The sequence below is a fragment of the Polyodon spathula genome, chromosome 7, assembly GCF_017654505.1.
Source record: "Polyodon spathula isolate WHYD16114869_AA chromosome 7, ASM1765450v1, whole genome shotgun sequence".
NCBI lineage: Eukaryota > Metazoa > Chordata > Actinopteri > Acipenseriformes > Polyodontidae > Polyodon > Polyodon spathula.
The window spans coordinates 25,554,852-25,571,272 of NC_054540.1; the positions used below are offsets into that span (position 1 = coordinate 25,554,852).

General features: G+C 37.7%; 1 protein-coding gene across 1 annotated transcript; it reads right to left on the reverse strand.

Moving 5' to 3' along the window:
• Nucleotides 1-401: 401 nt before the first annotated feature.
• On the reverse strand, nucleotides 402-14,871 carry LOC121317819 (sodium-coupled monocarboxylate transporter 1-like). The gene is made up of 15 exons (XM_041253921.1): nucleotides 14,521-14,871; nucleotides 13,636-13,701; nucleotides 10,852-10,903; nucleotides 10,651-10,718; nucleotides 10,416-10,570; nucleotides 9,612-9,752; nucleotides 9,178-9,307; nucleotides 6,866-6,954; nucleotides 6,551-6,660; nucleotides 4,304-4,371; nucleotides 4,102-4,188; nucleotides 3,578-3,789; nucleotides 3,102-3,205; nucleotides 1,427-1,515; nucleotides 402-536 (listed from the first exon to the last, which is right to left on the reverse strand). The coding sequence occupies exons 1-15, from the start codon at nucleotides 14,869-14,871 to the stop codon at nucleotides 402-404; spliced, it is 1,857 nt and encodes a 618-aa protein (XP_041109855.1).
• Between the last annotated feature and the right edge of the window lie 1,550 nt (nucleotides 14,872-16,421).

The window sequence follows — 16,421 nt, forward strand, 5'->3', positions numbered from 1 at the left end:
CTGTCTCCCTCGCAACTGCTCTGATATACTTTCCCATATGTTTTTGGTCATCTTTGAATTGAAAGGGAACGTTAGGTTACTTACCGTAACCCTGGTTACCTGAAAGAGAAGACAACCAACAAACCTTGCGAGGTCGTCTTCTCTTTCAGGGAACCAGGGTTAAGGTAAGTAACCTAATGTTTTTAATAAGGGGAGCACTAAATGTACAATTTCTTTACTGGAATGTCTGTTGGCAATTGATTCCATACAAGTCAAAAATACAATAATAAATATGTATTAAAAAAAAAAAAAACAAGATCAAACTGATACTGTACCTACACACACATATTGCATTTGTCCAAACCACAGTGTAGTTTCAGTACAAACAATTCTGTTCTGTCGCAGGATATTGCAGGTCTGTTTTATATATGAACACCATTGACTTTTATATTATTTTCTGGCAAGTCCAACTCGATGTCATTGAAGGCAGGATTGACTGTTCCGGACACTTTGGTAGGAGAAGGCTTCCATTTCAACATTTCAACCTGTTTTTCATCCTAGAAACAAGCATGCAAAACACATTAGTATTACTATTAGTAGTAGTAGTAGTAGCAGTAGTATCATCAGAGCCAACCCTGTTTAATCCAATACATGATCTTTTTTTTTTAAATATTAATGTTTAGTTTATGTCTACTGTACAAATTGTAAATACCCCCCCCCCCCCCCCCCCCCCCAAAGCATGTTATCAAGTTTAGCTGATGGTATAATATTTACTGGTGAAAATAAACAAAACATCTAAATTTGATTAAAAGCATTACATTGAACCAAAAAAATAAACAAATAAATAAAACAGCGCAAGACAACAGAATAAGTGAAATCAGCAAAAATACTCATCATTTCAACTTTGAGTCAACACATTTAGAGTTCTAGTTAATCAGCAAAGGAAGCAGAAGCAGAAATAGGAAAACAACAACCAATAAAAGAGCATTCCAAATAACAATCGGAGCGACGTCGTGCTTGTCTCTGTATCACTGGGACTATCAAACTTTTAGGGTTTAACAACCATGAATGGGGTGCTGGTTTTTCTTGATACCATACTTTCCCTAAAACTGTTCAATGAATTTAATCCATATTTTGCTGACTGACTGGTGTTTGGCTTTGCACCTTAATGTACTTTTGTTTTTACAATCTTAAATAACTTGCACTTGCTCCAGTCTAACAAGGGTATTTTGCACATTCAATGTTTAAAATGTGTTTACCATGGGTGTATGTATTTACAAAGCTTTGCATTGATCTTTTCTTGCCATGATTTCCTGTGCTTTACCATGCTTTCACTAAGCATTTACTAATCTGTACTGCGCTGTGCTATAACCATGATATACCACAGCAAACTTGAATAAGGGCAGGCCCCAGTATGATTAACTTAATGATGATGCATGTCACTTACATTGGCTTTACAAGAAGAGAAAAGACTGTAAAATATAAGATCTTCCTGTACTAATGTTTTTCCATACTCCAAATGCTGTTTTCTTCCTCCTTTCAGAAACAGGAAAAAAAGCAAAGATCAATAATGCTATATATATATATATATATATATATATATATATATATATATATATATAGATATATATATATATATATGATAAAATGCTTCGATACTGCAGTCTTACAATACAGAACACTGGAACTCTTCAGGATTGTGTAACAGTAAATGAAGTACTACCGTCATAAAAGTTTAATATGAAATATCAAATGAATATGCAATAAAACACAAACGAATAAATGATTTGTGTTTCAATGCCTTTATTAACATACACTTCAATAACATACAGACTAATTAATCTAAGTAATCACTTTTAAAATTCACACTTTGACTAGTGTTCTGACAAAAGGTTTCCTTGATTAATTTATTCAGGAACTAAACGAGAACAACACACAGCAGGGTAACCCTTAACACCCTTGCTTCAAAGGAAAGACCTCCTGGCAAATGTTAACAATCCAGACTGCATGGATCTCAAAGGTGCTGGAAGAACCAGAGTAAATGGTAAAGATATTTCGGAAAATGTTAAGATTTCAAACAAAATAGGTAATAAGAAACTCTGAGACTAAATAAAGATATCCTGAATCAAACAAATCAGAAATAAATAAGACAACATTAAAATGACCCTGACATGTTGCATACCAAAAGTAAGGTACATTTTACAGAAAGATATAAATAATACCTAATATAAACTACGAGTGATATGGCAAGTTATAATAATACAAATTTTAAAAAGTTATAAGAACTGATTTTAAGATCATTTTTATAATCATACAGACACAAAGAAGACAGTGCTTTAACACTAGGACGTGTCAACACTGATATGAACTAGCCAATCAGAAACTTCCTCTAGCCTCCTTTATTCCAAAACCACATCAAATCAAGAGATATACCTCACTAAATTTGTCTTCAAACTAAATTCAAAGCTGTTTAGTCATACCAAAGTCGTGTTGCCTTATAGTTAGTCCTTGCTGCTTTACCTAAGAGGATGCTAATTTCATAGTGGAATCTTCAAGTATTTCATAAGGTTAATGATTATTAAGGCTATCTAGGCTATGAGCCATGATATGAAGTTCTATGCATGCATGTAATTGGATAACACATATCTTACCATAGACATGTTAGTTTAACAAGCTGTTCTAGAAATAATGATGGTATTTCTTTTATTAATCTGATTGCATCCAGTATAATTTGATTTGTCCTTAGGGAACTATGAAAGAGTTACTATTGTAATTGTGGTACAACTTAATGTTTGTTTCTTGTTTGTTTTGTTTATGGGAAACTAGAAAGAGTCCATATTGTAATTGCATGTAACTTGCAGTAGATTTAAGCTAAATGATTGAGAAAATCTCTTATATTTAATGTTATAGAAGTTGCATTGACACTGAAATGTCATTAATGTTTGTTTTGTTATTTCGGACAAGTAAATCATTAATGTTAAAACTAACTGAACAGTCTCAATTGCAAGCTTGCTTAAGTGTTTTACTTCCATTATTGAATCAAATATAACACACTAAACTCTTGTGTATTGCACCAAAAGGAATATGATGTGGTTATACAGGAGTGAGGGGTCAGTGCCTACCTGTCAAGAGACTGACAATGAGACCAACTGCAAGAACCACCAGGGTTCCAGTTGTACTGAAGTAGAGGTAAGACAATGAGTACCAGTGATCAGCCAGGTAGGGTCTGGAAATAAAGACAAATATTGTATTATCAGTTTAAATATCACATCCCAGATGACCCATGTACCAGCACAGGAGAACTTAAGATCAGCAGGTGCCTCCGGATGCCTAAGCAGCTACTGAACCTTGCAGCTACTCTGCACGGTGGCACGGTGAGGCAAACTCACCCAAGACCATTCTTCCAAGCTCATGTCGCCAATACAGAGCTCCACATGGGCCCCTACACAAAATCAGCAACTTGGGGTGAACAGGATTTGAATCTGCCAGCTGCTCGCCTAACCCTGCTTTGTTGCCTAGATATTAAAATGCACGATGCAGATCCAAGGTTGTGTGACTGCAGATCTAACACGAAATAGAATTTACGTCAAGTACTAACCTGTCAACTGCTTCGTTCAGCAGTGTGGCTGTCATTGGTGTGATTTCTGTCACTGCCATCCAGTTAGAATCCACTGCAGGGTTGCTGAGGTTACAGCCGGCTATGCTGAGGTGCAGAGGCCTGGTACTCTCAGGTAATGCGGGGTACACCTGAGAACCAATTCCAACCCAGAGGGAAACAGCAAATCCACATACAAGGCCAGCTAGTCCTCCCTGAAGAGATATAACATTTGGAGTTGTTTTCAAGCTGGGGAGTGTACTGGCAAACTGACTTTTGTAATATTTCTGGGCTCTGGAAACACTACATTTTAAAATATGCAGTCATTTATTTATTGTTGTTTTTCTTAGTTTTAAATAATTGTATTCCTTTTACCAAGCTACTGAACTTTTGGAGACAAAACCCGGCCTTATTCATCACAAGTCTCCCACTTGTGATGAATACCTGACCACTAGGGGTCACTGAAGCAAAAAGACTTTTCCCTGAAAGATCCTGATTTCTGGGGACAGAAATTACACTGCACTTACTGTGGGGTTGGCCAAAGGAAAGAGAATGCCCAAAGCAAACAATCCCAACAGCGGACCTCCAATCATCCCAAAAATACTGAGTGCTGCCTGCAGAGGAAAGCAGGCAAAATATCATTCATACTGATTGCATATGGCTATTAACATATGAAGCGTAAATCCTGGAAAATACCATCCTGACTCCTACATACTGTAGCTTCCATACCTGTAGGAGACTGCCCATTAGAGAGGCTAACGCTGCCATCGCAATACACAAAACCCCATATAGTAAACCTGTAACAGAGAAAGGGTTTAAACTAGTGGATACAGAACATCACATTCAGTATAGTCAGCACTCACATATCCGGCCCTATGCAATTTTGACCTCAGTGACGGTTAAAACAGTGTGACACATATCTGATTATTTCATTTTGGCCTGTTCCAACCCATTTTCAGGGAACACAAAAAAGGTACAATGCCAAAAATACATAGCTGAAAGGGCTGTGTTTTAAAATAAGCAGGCTGCCATTTAGATGTATTGTAGTTAGTTTTATTGGTACAGTACTATATTTTCAACAGAAGTATTTTAAATCAGAACAATAGGATTCTGAAAATATAAATTGGGTGATTTGCAATAGGCTGGCTAGGGCCATGAGGATGGACGCTCCATCCCCTGTAGCAAAACTGTCAGCGGCCCTTGGGGCCCCAGTCCCCCTGCTCCTCCGATTGTCCCAGAGCTCCTCGCAGGATTTCCACTGTGCATAAGCTCGGGTGTCGATCCCTCGAAGCCGCCTGGTTAAGCATTCGAAGTAGGCCAGAGACAGATGGCTCCGCTCCCAGTACCAGCCCCTGAATTCCCCAGGGTATCTCAGGGTGAGTGGGAAGTGCCATCATTAATGGCAGAGGAGGACACTATATCTGTAGTGGTCTCCTGTGTGCCCAAACCCGCAGTGCAGGGTTACGGAGACACACCTCAAACGGGAGTAAGCAGCGGAGGCACAGGTGACCCGCCTTGCAAACACGGCAGGTATACTGACTACCTATATGGATGGCATACTGAGGGAAGCCCCACTCCCAGAGCCGGTGGCTACCGAGTTGCACCTCCTGTCAGGCACGTTGTACCAGATCACCGGCCTTCAAGGGTAGGCCCTAGGCCGAAGCATGGTAAGCCTGGTAATAGCTCGCAGACAGCTGTGACTGTCACAAGCGAGGGTCCCTGATGCAGATAAGGTGGCGTTATTAGACACACCGATATCCCCAGGGCATACTTTTGGGCCTGCAATGGATTAGATCCTGCAGTGCTCCCACTGGGAAAGCGGCAGGGCACATACTATTACCAAGATGGTCCCAGTGCCCACGGCTCCGCTGGGTGACCTGAGGCGACACCTACATTGGGTAACCCGACTATCCCGCTGGGTAAAGGGAATGCAGGCCATGATGCGTCCACGCAGCAGCATTTTAGGAGGCAGTTCCAGAGCCGTTGCACGTCTCAGAATGCTTCACCCAAACCTCAGCAGCCCCAGCAGGGGCTCTGAAGGCTTGCAGCCTCAGACCATTCCGTTTTCCATACAACAGCTGTAATACCGGCATGCTTGCATCTCGGACAACTAGGTGCTTGCCAATGTGCACAATGGTTACATGCTACAGTTCCGCTTGGGGTCTCTTCCTTTTCGAGGGGTCACAAATACATCTGTGACATCTTCAGATCTCGGTACTCCAAAAGGAAGTGGCTGCCTTGCTATGCAAGCAAGCCATTCATCTTGTAGACCATACCTCCTAAAGAGGTGGGTACTTGGGTACTTTCTGGTTCGTAAGCCACTTTAAAAACTTAGACCAAACACAGAAATTGGAGGTTTAGTGCTGACACTCACTTTTAATAATACAAAAACAAAAGAAACACCTAGTTCTTCCGAACACGTACTAAACAATTTAAGGTCCCTGACTAACTCACAGGACAGCTAAGCCGTTTACCTGACATATACTTTTTACATAGTTTTAGCCAAAACACTATGGTTTAACACAATACTTGTTTTCTTTTTTCTATATCCAAAAACTGACTGTATTTCAGCTTAATTCACGTATCCGTCCTGACTATTTATCCATCAAGATCAAGGAAAGCGAAAATGATTTATACTTACAATTAAAAGTTTTTGTAAACCTATGCATTTTTCTACTGTGTAAATTACCCAACACTAATGTAAGTGTATACAACACAATGGCAGGGCAGGAGCCCTGTGTATGTAAAGGGGTTTTGTGTATTTATTATATATACTACAAACCTGGGCTGGAACTGAAACATTAACTTAGGGATGAAAAATGATACATTTCTGTATACAACACCTTTTTGTTTAACCACTGGCACCAGTTAACTTACAGGAGATCTATACTAATATCAAATGCAGATATATTCACACTGCGGAACCAAACACAATATGAATTTACTATTAAAATGCTGGTTTATAAAACTTCTTACTCATGCCCTTGGAAGTCCAAGATAGTTGCCTTTCTGAAAGATTGAAGTAAGGCTTGATTAGATCCTCCACAGTTACAGCAGCCAAGGCATTGATACTGGAGGAAACAGTACTGAAAATAAACCAAACAAATATCTATGATTAACTTAAAAGCCTTAAAAATGGGATCTGACCATTGTACTGAGGGTTTTCCTTCATATAATTAGTCCAGTTGCTTGATCCACAGACCTATAATACTGAAGACAGTGACCGTACTATTTTTTCCTGTCTAGTTTTGCAACAGAACTTTATGTTATCCTCAGAGAAAATTTGTTTACCTTAATGTTCCACTATATGCACATGCCACAAAGAGCCCAGGAACTCCAGGGAAATCTCTTAGCAGGTCCAGTACCAGGTATGGCATTAGCTAGAAATAATTTCTGAAAGTTAATCAAAAGCTTATTCAAAGTATACAGCATAATCCCTCATAGTAAGACCAGGTCTTAATGGTGAGCTGGTGTTGATAAGGAGCTGGTCACAAGGTGGGTATTTATATTGTACTATACAATGCCTATAGGAAGTATTCACAATATTCACCCATTCTTCTTGGCAAATTGTTCAAGCTCTGTCAAGTTAGATGGGGATCGTTGGTGGACAGCAATCTTGAAGTCTTGCCTCAGATTCTCAATCGGATTCAAGTCCGGACTTTGACTGGGCCAGTGTAGGTCATTCACTTTCCTGTTTTTATGCCACTCCAGTGTGGATTTGGCTGTGTGCTTGGGGTCATTGTCCTGCTGAAAGGTGAATCCCCATCCCAGTCTTAGGTCTTTTGCAGACTGAAGCAGGTTTTCCTCCAGGATTTGCCTGTATTTAGCTCCATCCATTTTGCCCTCTATCCTGACAAGCTTCCCAGTCCCTGCCAATGAAAAGCCTCCCCATAGCATGATGCTGCCACCACCATGCTTCACAGTAGGGATGGTGTTACCTGGGTGATGTGCTGTGTTTGCGCCAGACATAACGCCTTGCATTTAGGCCAAATAATTTAATTTTTGTTTCATCAGACCACAGAATCTTTTGCCACATCTTTTCAGAGTTTCCCACATGCCTTTTTGCAAATTCCAAGCAGGATTTTACATGGGCTTTTTTCAGAAATGGCTTCCTTCTTGCCAGATTTGTGGAGTACTTCAGACATTGTTAACACATGGACAGTTTCTCCCATCTCAGCCATGGAACACTGTAGGTCTTTCAGAGTTGTCATTGTCCTCTTGGTGGCTTCTCTGACCAATGTTCTTCTCTGGCAGTGTGCCCCTCCCCTGTGTATATTTTTGTGTTATATGTTGTATGTATTGTGATAATGTTGGTGTATTGTAGTTGGTACATGGGATATAATATGGATTATGAATACGAGTGACTTAAAATGTATACCTGTATTTAGGCACGAGGATTGCACAGAACTTCACGTGCAGGTAAAACGTAATAATATTTGAGCACAGGAAATTGCACTAGATTAATTCACATGCAGTTGTACCGAGACTCCAATTGAATGATTGATTAGCAATTGAGTCTCGGTACAGTTGCATAAAAGCAGCATGTTTTCACTCACTCGGGGTTGTCTGTTCGGTGACTGGAGAACAGATGTGGAGAAGGAGAGTAAACAAAGTAAAGTAAAATAACATAAATAGAACTGTTTTGATTCACTGTGTTTGTTTGTCTGTTAGCACGTTTTTGTTTGCCTATTTATTTTGGCCACATGTGCCATGTCCTGTTTTGGTGTGCTGTTTTTGTTTAAATCTTTTATTTGGTTTATTAAATGCTGAGCTCAACCAAGCGCTTAGCTTCACAAAACTCTGCGTCTCTCTGTCCTGTGTGTTATTGTTCTGGGTCTGACGTCATCACTCAGCCAGCCTTGTGATACCATCTTACCCGGCTGCTCAGTTTGAGAGGACGGCCTGCTCTAAGCAGATTCTGGGTGGTGCCGTATACTTTCCATTTCTTAATGATTGAATTGACTGTGCTCCAAGGGACAGTCAATACCTTTGAAATCTTTTTATTCCCCTCCCCTGATCTGTACCTTTCCATAACTTTATCCTGAAGTTGTTTTGAAAGCTCCTTGGTCTTCATGGTAGCATCTTTGCTTTGATTGCACTACCCAACTGTGGGACCTTACAGAGATTTTAATCTGAAATCATGTGAACCACTTTTATTACACACAGATGGACTCCACTTAACTTATTGTGTGGATTCTGAAGGCATTTTTTTCACACATTGAAAGTGTTGAGTCGATTGTTTAAATAAAAGGGGAAAAAAATCCCATTTAAATGCATCAAGATTCCAGGTTGTAACACAACAAGCTGTGAAAACGTCCAAGGGGGCTGAATAGTTGCTATAGCCACTGATCATACCGAAAATGAAAAAATATTTTTAAAGAGTAATCAAATAAATAGTTTATTTAGTATTATTTTTCATATATATATATATATATATATATATATATATATATATATATATATATATATATATATATATATATATATATATATATATATATATATTCCAACAGTGATTTATATTAACCTTTACATTTTGTGGATTATTATTTTTGTGTGGTTTAGTATCTATCTCCCATTCAAGAGGAGTGTTGGCTTTGTACCTGGTCTGGGGCTGACACGGTGTGTGCAGTCCAGGGGTCGCAGTCCTTATACACCGAGTACAAGCACAAGCCTGCCAGCACAGCACAGGCCAGGATCGCCCAGAGTCCAAGAAGATTCACATAGAGAGACCTGCGGTCGTAATAAACTTCAGTTTCAGGTTAAAGGTTTTACATTATTTTTTTTAACAATTTATTTTCTTAGTTCACCCACACATACTGTAAAAATGGAAGGCTTACACATATGAAGCTGATAAAAGAAAGAAGAATATTATTATTATCTGATTCATATATTTTAATTGAACCACAATGCAAATACCTTAAAAGGGTAAGGAATTGGACAATACAAAAATGGCAGTTTATGCTAGCTACTGTGAAAACTAATAAACAGTCAGAGTTCAAACAGTTCAGCTGTTGCCCCATTAAGTGTTTCTCACATTTTTGCGTGGAAGCGGGTTTTGCAGGAGATGTATCTCTGCACTTGTGCTTGGTTGACTCCATATATCCCAGTCCATGTAAAGGTGCCCCCAAGTACGATAGTCCAAAACGTATGTCTTCTTAAAGGATTGGGATCAAAGCTATAATACAGTTTTCAAGAAAGTTATATTTAATTTTTACCAATCACTGGTGAACTTCTGTCACTATCTTTTTCAAAGTCTTGGTCATCAGTTGTAATTCAGTATTGTCTACTTTATCTTGAAACAGAAACATATCCTGTAAGAGTTTGGATGCAGGTAAGTTGCTACTACTGTATAAAACAATGGTAATTATTAACCAGACAGTAAACATTCCATTAAAATACTATATTATGGCAAATACAAAAGCATATCAATGTGTTTTCTTGTACTGTACAAAACAATTTAATAGTGATTTATTTTATTTTCTTTTTTATTTAAGGTCATTGAAAAATTGTGTCAGGTTTTTTTTTCTTTTTATTTGATGTGTCCAATTATAATTTTCCCATGATCTTTCTCCCAATTTGGAATGCCCAATCGCTTTTCTCCTCACTGCAGCAATTCCTTGCATGGCTCAGGAGACCCGAAGATTCAGTCGACGTTCTCCGATCCTCACCCTGCGCATCACGTGGCTGCGCTTCTATCAGGTGAGCCACTCATGGACTGTGTCAATGTTTCTAACAGTTGTAGCATGCTTTAAGTAGAATAATTCTGTCAGTATGTTATAGAGTTCGTATGAGGTCTAGTGGGACAACAGTGAGGTCAACTTCGACCTTGTTAACTTACTCCCAGAAATTCAGCCTTCCTCCATGATAAGAATCATTCAGAATGGGAGAGATTCCACCTTTAACCACCACAGTTCGAATAACGACAGAAGTGAATCCAGCAACCATGACTCCAACTTGGAATACATCTGTCCACACCACAGCCTTCAGGCCTCCCTGGAACCACACATGAGACATTTCAGCATCAGATAAAGTGAGGGACTGTCATGTGTAAAGCAATGTGACTACGACCCTACCATAGTACAGTAGAAGGTACAAACGACCCCAGTTGAGACCACCGCTCCCCACAGGTGAAACCCAGTAACTATCAAGAAAAAAATTACAATTAATAATGTAGTTTCTTCATTGACAGTTATGTTACAATACATTTGATCGTTGCTATTGCTTAAGGACTGTAATGTGTTGTAGTGTTTATTTTTATAATTGAAGATACTGACCTTGGTTTAAAGCTAGGGCTGGAGCATAAATAACAATTCCAGTATATAAAATCTGAAAAATTAATAAATGATATCCATGTTACACATTAATAAACTCAAGCTAAAGGTAATGTTCTCTAACCCCTAATACATTTATTTTTGCTTAGCATTACTTTAGATTACCAAAACACTTGCAAAAGTATTCAGACCCCTGACCAATTCTCTCATATTACTGAATTACAAATGGTACATTAAAATTTCATTTTTAAAACACTGAAACTCAAAATCAATTATTGTAAGGTGACATTGGTTTTATGTTGGGAAATATTTTTAAGAAAAATAAAAAACTGAAATATCTTGCTTGCATAAGTATCCAACCCCTGTGCTGTGCAAGCTCCCAGTTTGCACCGATGAAAGAAGCTGCCCTAACGAGGACACAATTACCTTACCATTGGCCTGTGAACCATTAAAATTGCTGTCACATTTTCTGGATAAAAACTCCACTGTTGAAGGATCATTGGTAAGGCTGTGAATCTGAAGGAAAATGAAGACCAAAGAGCATTCTACAGAAGTTAGAGGTAAAGTAATGCAAATGCATCGATTAGGGAAAGGGTACAAAATAATATCCAAGTGTTTGGATATCCCAGTGAGCACAGTTGGATCAATAATCAGGAAGTGGAAGCTGCATCACACCACCCAGGCACTGCCAAGAAAAGGCTGTCCCGCAAAAAACAGCGCTCAAACAAGAAGGAGACTTGTGAGAGAAGCCAGAGAGGCCAACAATCACTTTGAAGGAGTGTAACAAAGTGCCCGCCCCTGTGTATATTATCTGTTATGTGTTGCGTGTGGTGTGTTTAAATGTTGGTGTATAGACATTGGTACACGGGATATAAACGGGTCTGTGTAACACGAGTGTTTAAAAATGTATATGTGTATTTAGGCACGAGGATTGCACAGCACTTCACGTGCAAGTAAAATGTAGTAATATGTGAGCACGGGGAATTGCACTTTATTAATTCACGTGCTGGGATTCAAGTGAATAATTAATTGGTAATTGAATCCCAGCACAATAGTATATATAGATGCACGTTGTCACATACTGGTGGTTGGGTGTTCGGGAGTGGAGAACGGGAGCGAGAGAAGGAGTAACTTAATATATCAATTGCTATTGCGTGCTGGTGGGACCAGCACGATACTTGTTTATTTAAAACTCGCCGTGTTTGTCAGTGTGTCTGTCCGTGCACCGTTTTGTTAAGTTTAGTCTGTTTTTGTTTGTCTATTTATTTTGGCGTAAAGTGCCGTGCCCTGTGTTTTCGTGTTTGTTTAAACCTTTTATTTTGTAATAAACCGGCGTCAACAGGCGTCTTCATCATTTCATTTCACATCATCGTCTTTGTATATTTCATTCCTTCCTGGTTCTGACGCCGCCCACTTGGCCGTCTTTGTGACAAGGAGCTACAAAGTTCAATGGCTAGAAGTGGAGTAATCGTGCACCAGTCAACCATATCAAGAGCTCTGCATAACACTGGCCTGTATGGAACGGTGGCAAGAAAGAAGCCCTTACTCAAAAATTACCATCTGAAAGCACGTCTGGAGTTTACCAGAAAGCATGAGAGTGACCCAGCTGCGAAGTGGGAAAATGTTTTGTGGTCAGATGAGACCAAGATAGAGCTTTTTGGCCAAAACTCAAAGCACTATGTGTGGCGCAAACCTAACACTGCCCATGCCTCAAGACACACCATCCCTGCAGTGAAGTATGGTGGTGGCAGCATCATGCTGTGGGGATGCTTCTCATCAGCAGGGACTGAGCATCTTGTTACAATTGAAGGAAGAATGGATGGAGCAAAATACAAGAAAATACTGCAAGAGAATTTGCTTCAGTCCGCTAAAAAACTGAAGCTTGGGAGGAAATTCACCTTTCAGCAGGACAATGATCCCAAGCACAAGGCCAAAGCAACACTGGAGTGGTTCAAGAACAAAGAGGTGAATGTCCTACAGTCGCCCAGTCAAAGTCCTGATCTCAATCCCATTGAGAATCTGTGGCACTATTTGAAAATTGCGGTCAATAAGCGTCGTCCAACCAGCCTGAACAACCTGGAGCAAATCTGCCAACAACAGAAGGGGCCAAAATCACTCCGACACTGTGTGCAAAGCTGGTACATACTTACCCCAAAAGAGTTAAACCTGTTATTGCAGCGAAAGGTGGCTCTACCAAATATTAATGTGTAGGGGTTGAATACTTATGCAAGCAAGATATTTCAGTTTTTTATTTTTCTTAAAAATATTTCCCAACATAAAACCAATGTCACCTTACAATAATTGATTTGGAGTTTAAGTGTTTTTAAAAAATATCGAACAGTAGGAAATTTCAATGTACCATTTGTAATTCAGTAATATGAGAAAATTGGTCAGGGGTCTGAATACATTTGCAAGACACTGTGTGTGTGTGTGTGTGTGTGTGTGTGTATGTATATATATATATATATATATATATATATATATATATATATATATATATATATATATATATATATATATATATATATATATATATATATATATATATATATATATATATATATATTATATATAATATATATATATACATGTTGTTATATTTCATATAAAGTATATTTTCATATTTCACATTAAGTTTATAATGAAAATTATTTTCAAATTAATGTTAGCAAGTGATTAAGTAGTTTAATGGGTGACTAATCAAAATCCAGGTTGAGGAAATAAGGTAATTCAGACCTAATAATTGCATATAAAAACCAATACAAATGAGAACAAAAAGAAACTTACTGTTTGAATAATAAACATTATTGTGCCACAGAGGCGAACTGCTTTGTTAAAGCGGATTTCTAAATACTGTAAAAAAAAAAAAAAAAAAAAAAAAAAAAGAAATAAAAAAAAAAAAAATAAAAATATATATATATATATATATATATATATATATATATATATAGATATATATATATAGTTATATAAATTATACAGCATACTAACACACACCTAAATTACTAACTTTGGAAATTTTAAAAAGTGTTGTTTTTTTTCTCCACAGAATGTTCAAATAACTGATTTGCTCACAATGATTGTTTTTAATTAATATAGATAACTGCATGCTGCATACATTTGAAAAGACACTTTTCTTCTCAGGAACTGTTGAACTTTAAATCTGTTATCTTATTCCCAGCACCTAACCTTTCTCTTTTTTGGGAAAATATTACTATCTTTGTCCAGAATATACCACAATTCTCAAGTACAGCCTACGACCTCTTGTTAATGAAGAAAAACTGCACAGAGAGAATAATATTCTCAGTTTTATCTCCACTTCTGGTCCTTGTTCAGTATTAAGTTATGTTAAAAAATGCCCCTGAAATATCCTGGTTTAAGGGATGGGCAATATGAAAAGTAATGTTAAGAGTAAAAGGTAAATATGAAACAGGTATATTTAAGAAAGTGTGATTGTGCATTTACCATAGTTTAAAATGGTTTGCCATGTTTTTAAATTTGCTTTACCATACGCTTCTATGCTTTACAATGCTTATCTATGTTTTACTGGGCTTTCACTATACATTATTACACCTTTCTATGCTTTTAGGATTGCCATTACAGCACACAAAAATGACACATATCTCCTTACATTTAATAGAAACAACATTTTAAAAAAATAAAAAGTTTTACCTCATAAGTACTGGTGATTCCTAATCTGTAGAAGACAGGAAGAAAAATCTCTGCGCTGATGATCACCACACAGGTGTATGTAATGGCAAAGACACCAAACATTGCCCCAAACCTATAAACCTCAGATGGTGTGCCAAGTACTGTTACAGCAGACATGAAGCTGGCAGTCAGGGACAGAGCCACCGGGACTGCAGTCATACCTCTGCCTCCCATCAGGAAATCCTTAGAGGTCTTCTGTCCGCCATCTGCTATAGCATAGTATATTCCAATAGCAGCTGAAATGAGCAGCATTCCTGCAAAGACCGCATAGTCCCACACAACAAATGTACCAACAGCAGAAGAGACTGACATGGTGTCTTCAGCTCTGAATCTACAAAAAATTTATTTTTTGTTTTCTGTTAGCGTGTTATAAAAAGTTAGATTTGTTGCTCAAACTAAATACACAAAGTATGCTGCCACAAGTTTAAATGATGATCCTTTAGAAGAATCTAGCTTGAACACTTTAAATAAAAGAATCTCCGTGTGTTTCTTTGTAGATAGTTTATCACAAGATTCACTGAAACCAGCCAATCGTCATGTGCTTAAAATATCTGCTAAAATGATCCTAAAAAAAGGAAAACAGGTAGTTGGAGGAGGCTAACACAGAAGTTGCATACCATCTCTAATACTGTAGCTCTAAATCACTATCACTGTTAGTTTATAAAAACTAAAAAACTAAACAAAGGTGTCTTTTATCAGTTTTTAATAAAGACCATCATCAATGTGACTGTCCAGGACCAAGTTAATTAAGTCCAATATGAGTCCAAAACAGAAATTGCCTTTGTGCTCAGCACAAGTCAGTGTTGAGATGTCCTCTCCTGCTTACCTTGTAATATGCAGGCACTTAGCCTGTTTTTTAAATACCTTGAGTCATAGAGCAGCTTGCTTCGTTAGGTGGGTTAGTGGTCACTTGGTGGGTGTTTCCTTGAGATTTGTTCCCCAAGTTAAACATTAACTTTTCATTTACCAGCTAGAAGATTTAATCTGCATGATATCTTCTGGCAAAACTTGAAATATGTGGTAAACCACAATGTTATATAAAACACAGGACCGGATGAGATATATATATATATATATATATATATATATATATATATATATATATATATTTATTCACTATTTGTTAAGCACTGCTGAGGAAGGTACTATTTTAAAGTGATGATCCTGTATTGTATGTATGTAGTTATTACATCATTTTGTTCAGTCATTGTGGTCCAGTTCTGTCACAGTGATGTATTTTACTGGCTCTGCAAAGCATGCCAATAGCATGTGACCACAGTGACTATGCAAAATGACATTTATAGGCTAGTATTATACATAGTATACTATATGGTGGTGTATACAGTAAGTGGTGCCCATTGTACAGGTATATTATGAGGGGGTAGGTAGCCCAAGGCTACATAGTCCTGTGTGTTATATGTGCTTTCTGTGCTGTATCTAAACGGTATATCACCAGTATAACTATATTATTGTCATGTAATTTGAAAGAACATGGAGATAACAAATTAATAAAGTAACTATGCTTGTTTGAAATTCTTTATAATAAAAAAAAACACTTCAACAGAATGCCAATAGAATAGAATGTATTATTTTGTATATGAATATGTAATTTATAATTTACATGAAATGAACACTGCCTATATATATATATATATATATATATATATATATATATATACACACTATATGGTGGTGTATACAGTAAGTGGTGCCCATTGTACAGGTATATTATGAGGGGGTAGGTAGCCCAAGGCTACATAGTCCTGTGTGTTATATGTGCTTTCTGTGCTGTATCTAAACGGTATATCACCAGTATAACTATATTATTGTCATGTAATTTGAAAGAACATGGAGATAACAAA

What these genes read in the sequence shown, in the direction of transcription:
- LOC121317819 (XM_041253921.1), bottom strand. Translation starts at nt 14,871, where the DNA reads ATGTCAGTCTCTTCTGCTGTTGGTACATTTGTTGTGTGGGACTATGCG. An exon ending in CCGTGTCAGCCCCAGACCAG is followed by an intron (nt 6,955 to 9,177) that starts GTACAAAGCCAA and finishes AATTATTTCTAG; the next exon opens with CTAATGCCATACCTGGTACT. An exon ending in GCATATAGTGGAACATTAAG is followed by an intron (nt 6,661 to 6,865) that starts GTAAACAAATTT and finishes GTTTATTTTCAG; the next exon opens with TACTGTTTCCTCCAGTATCA.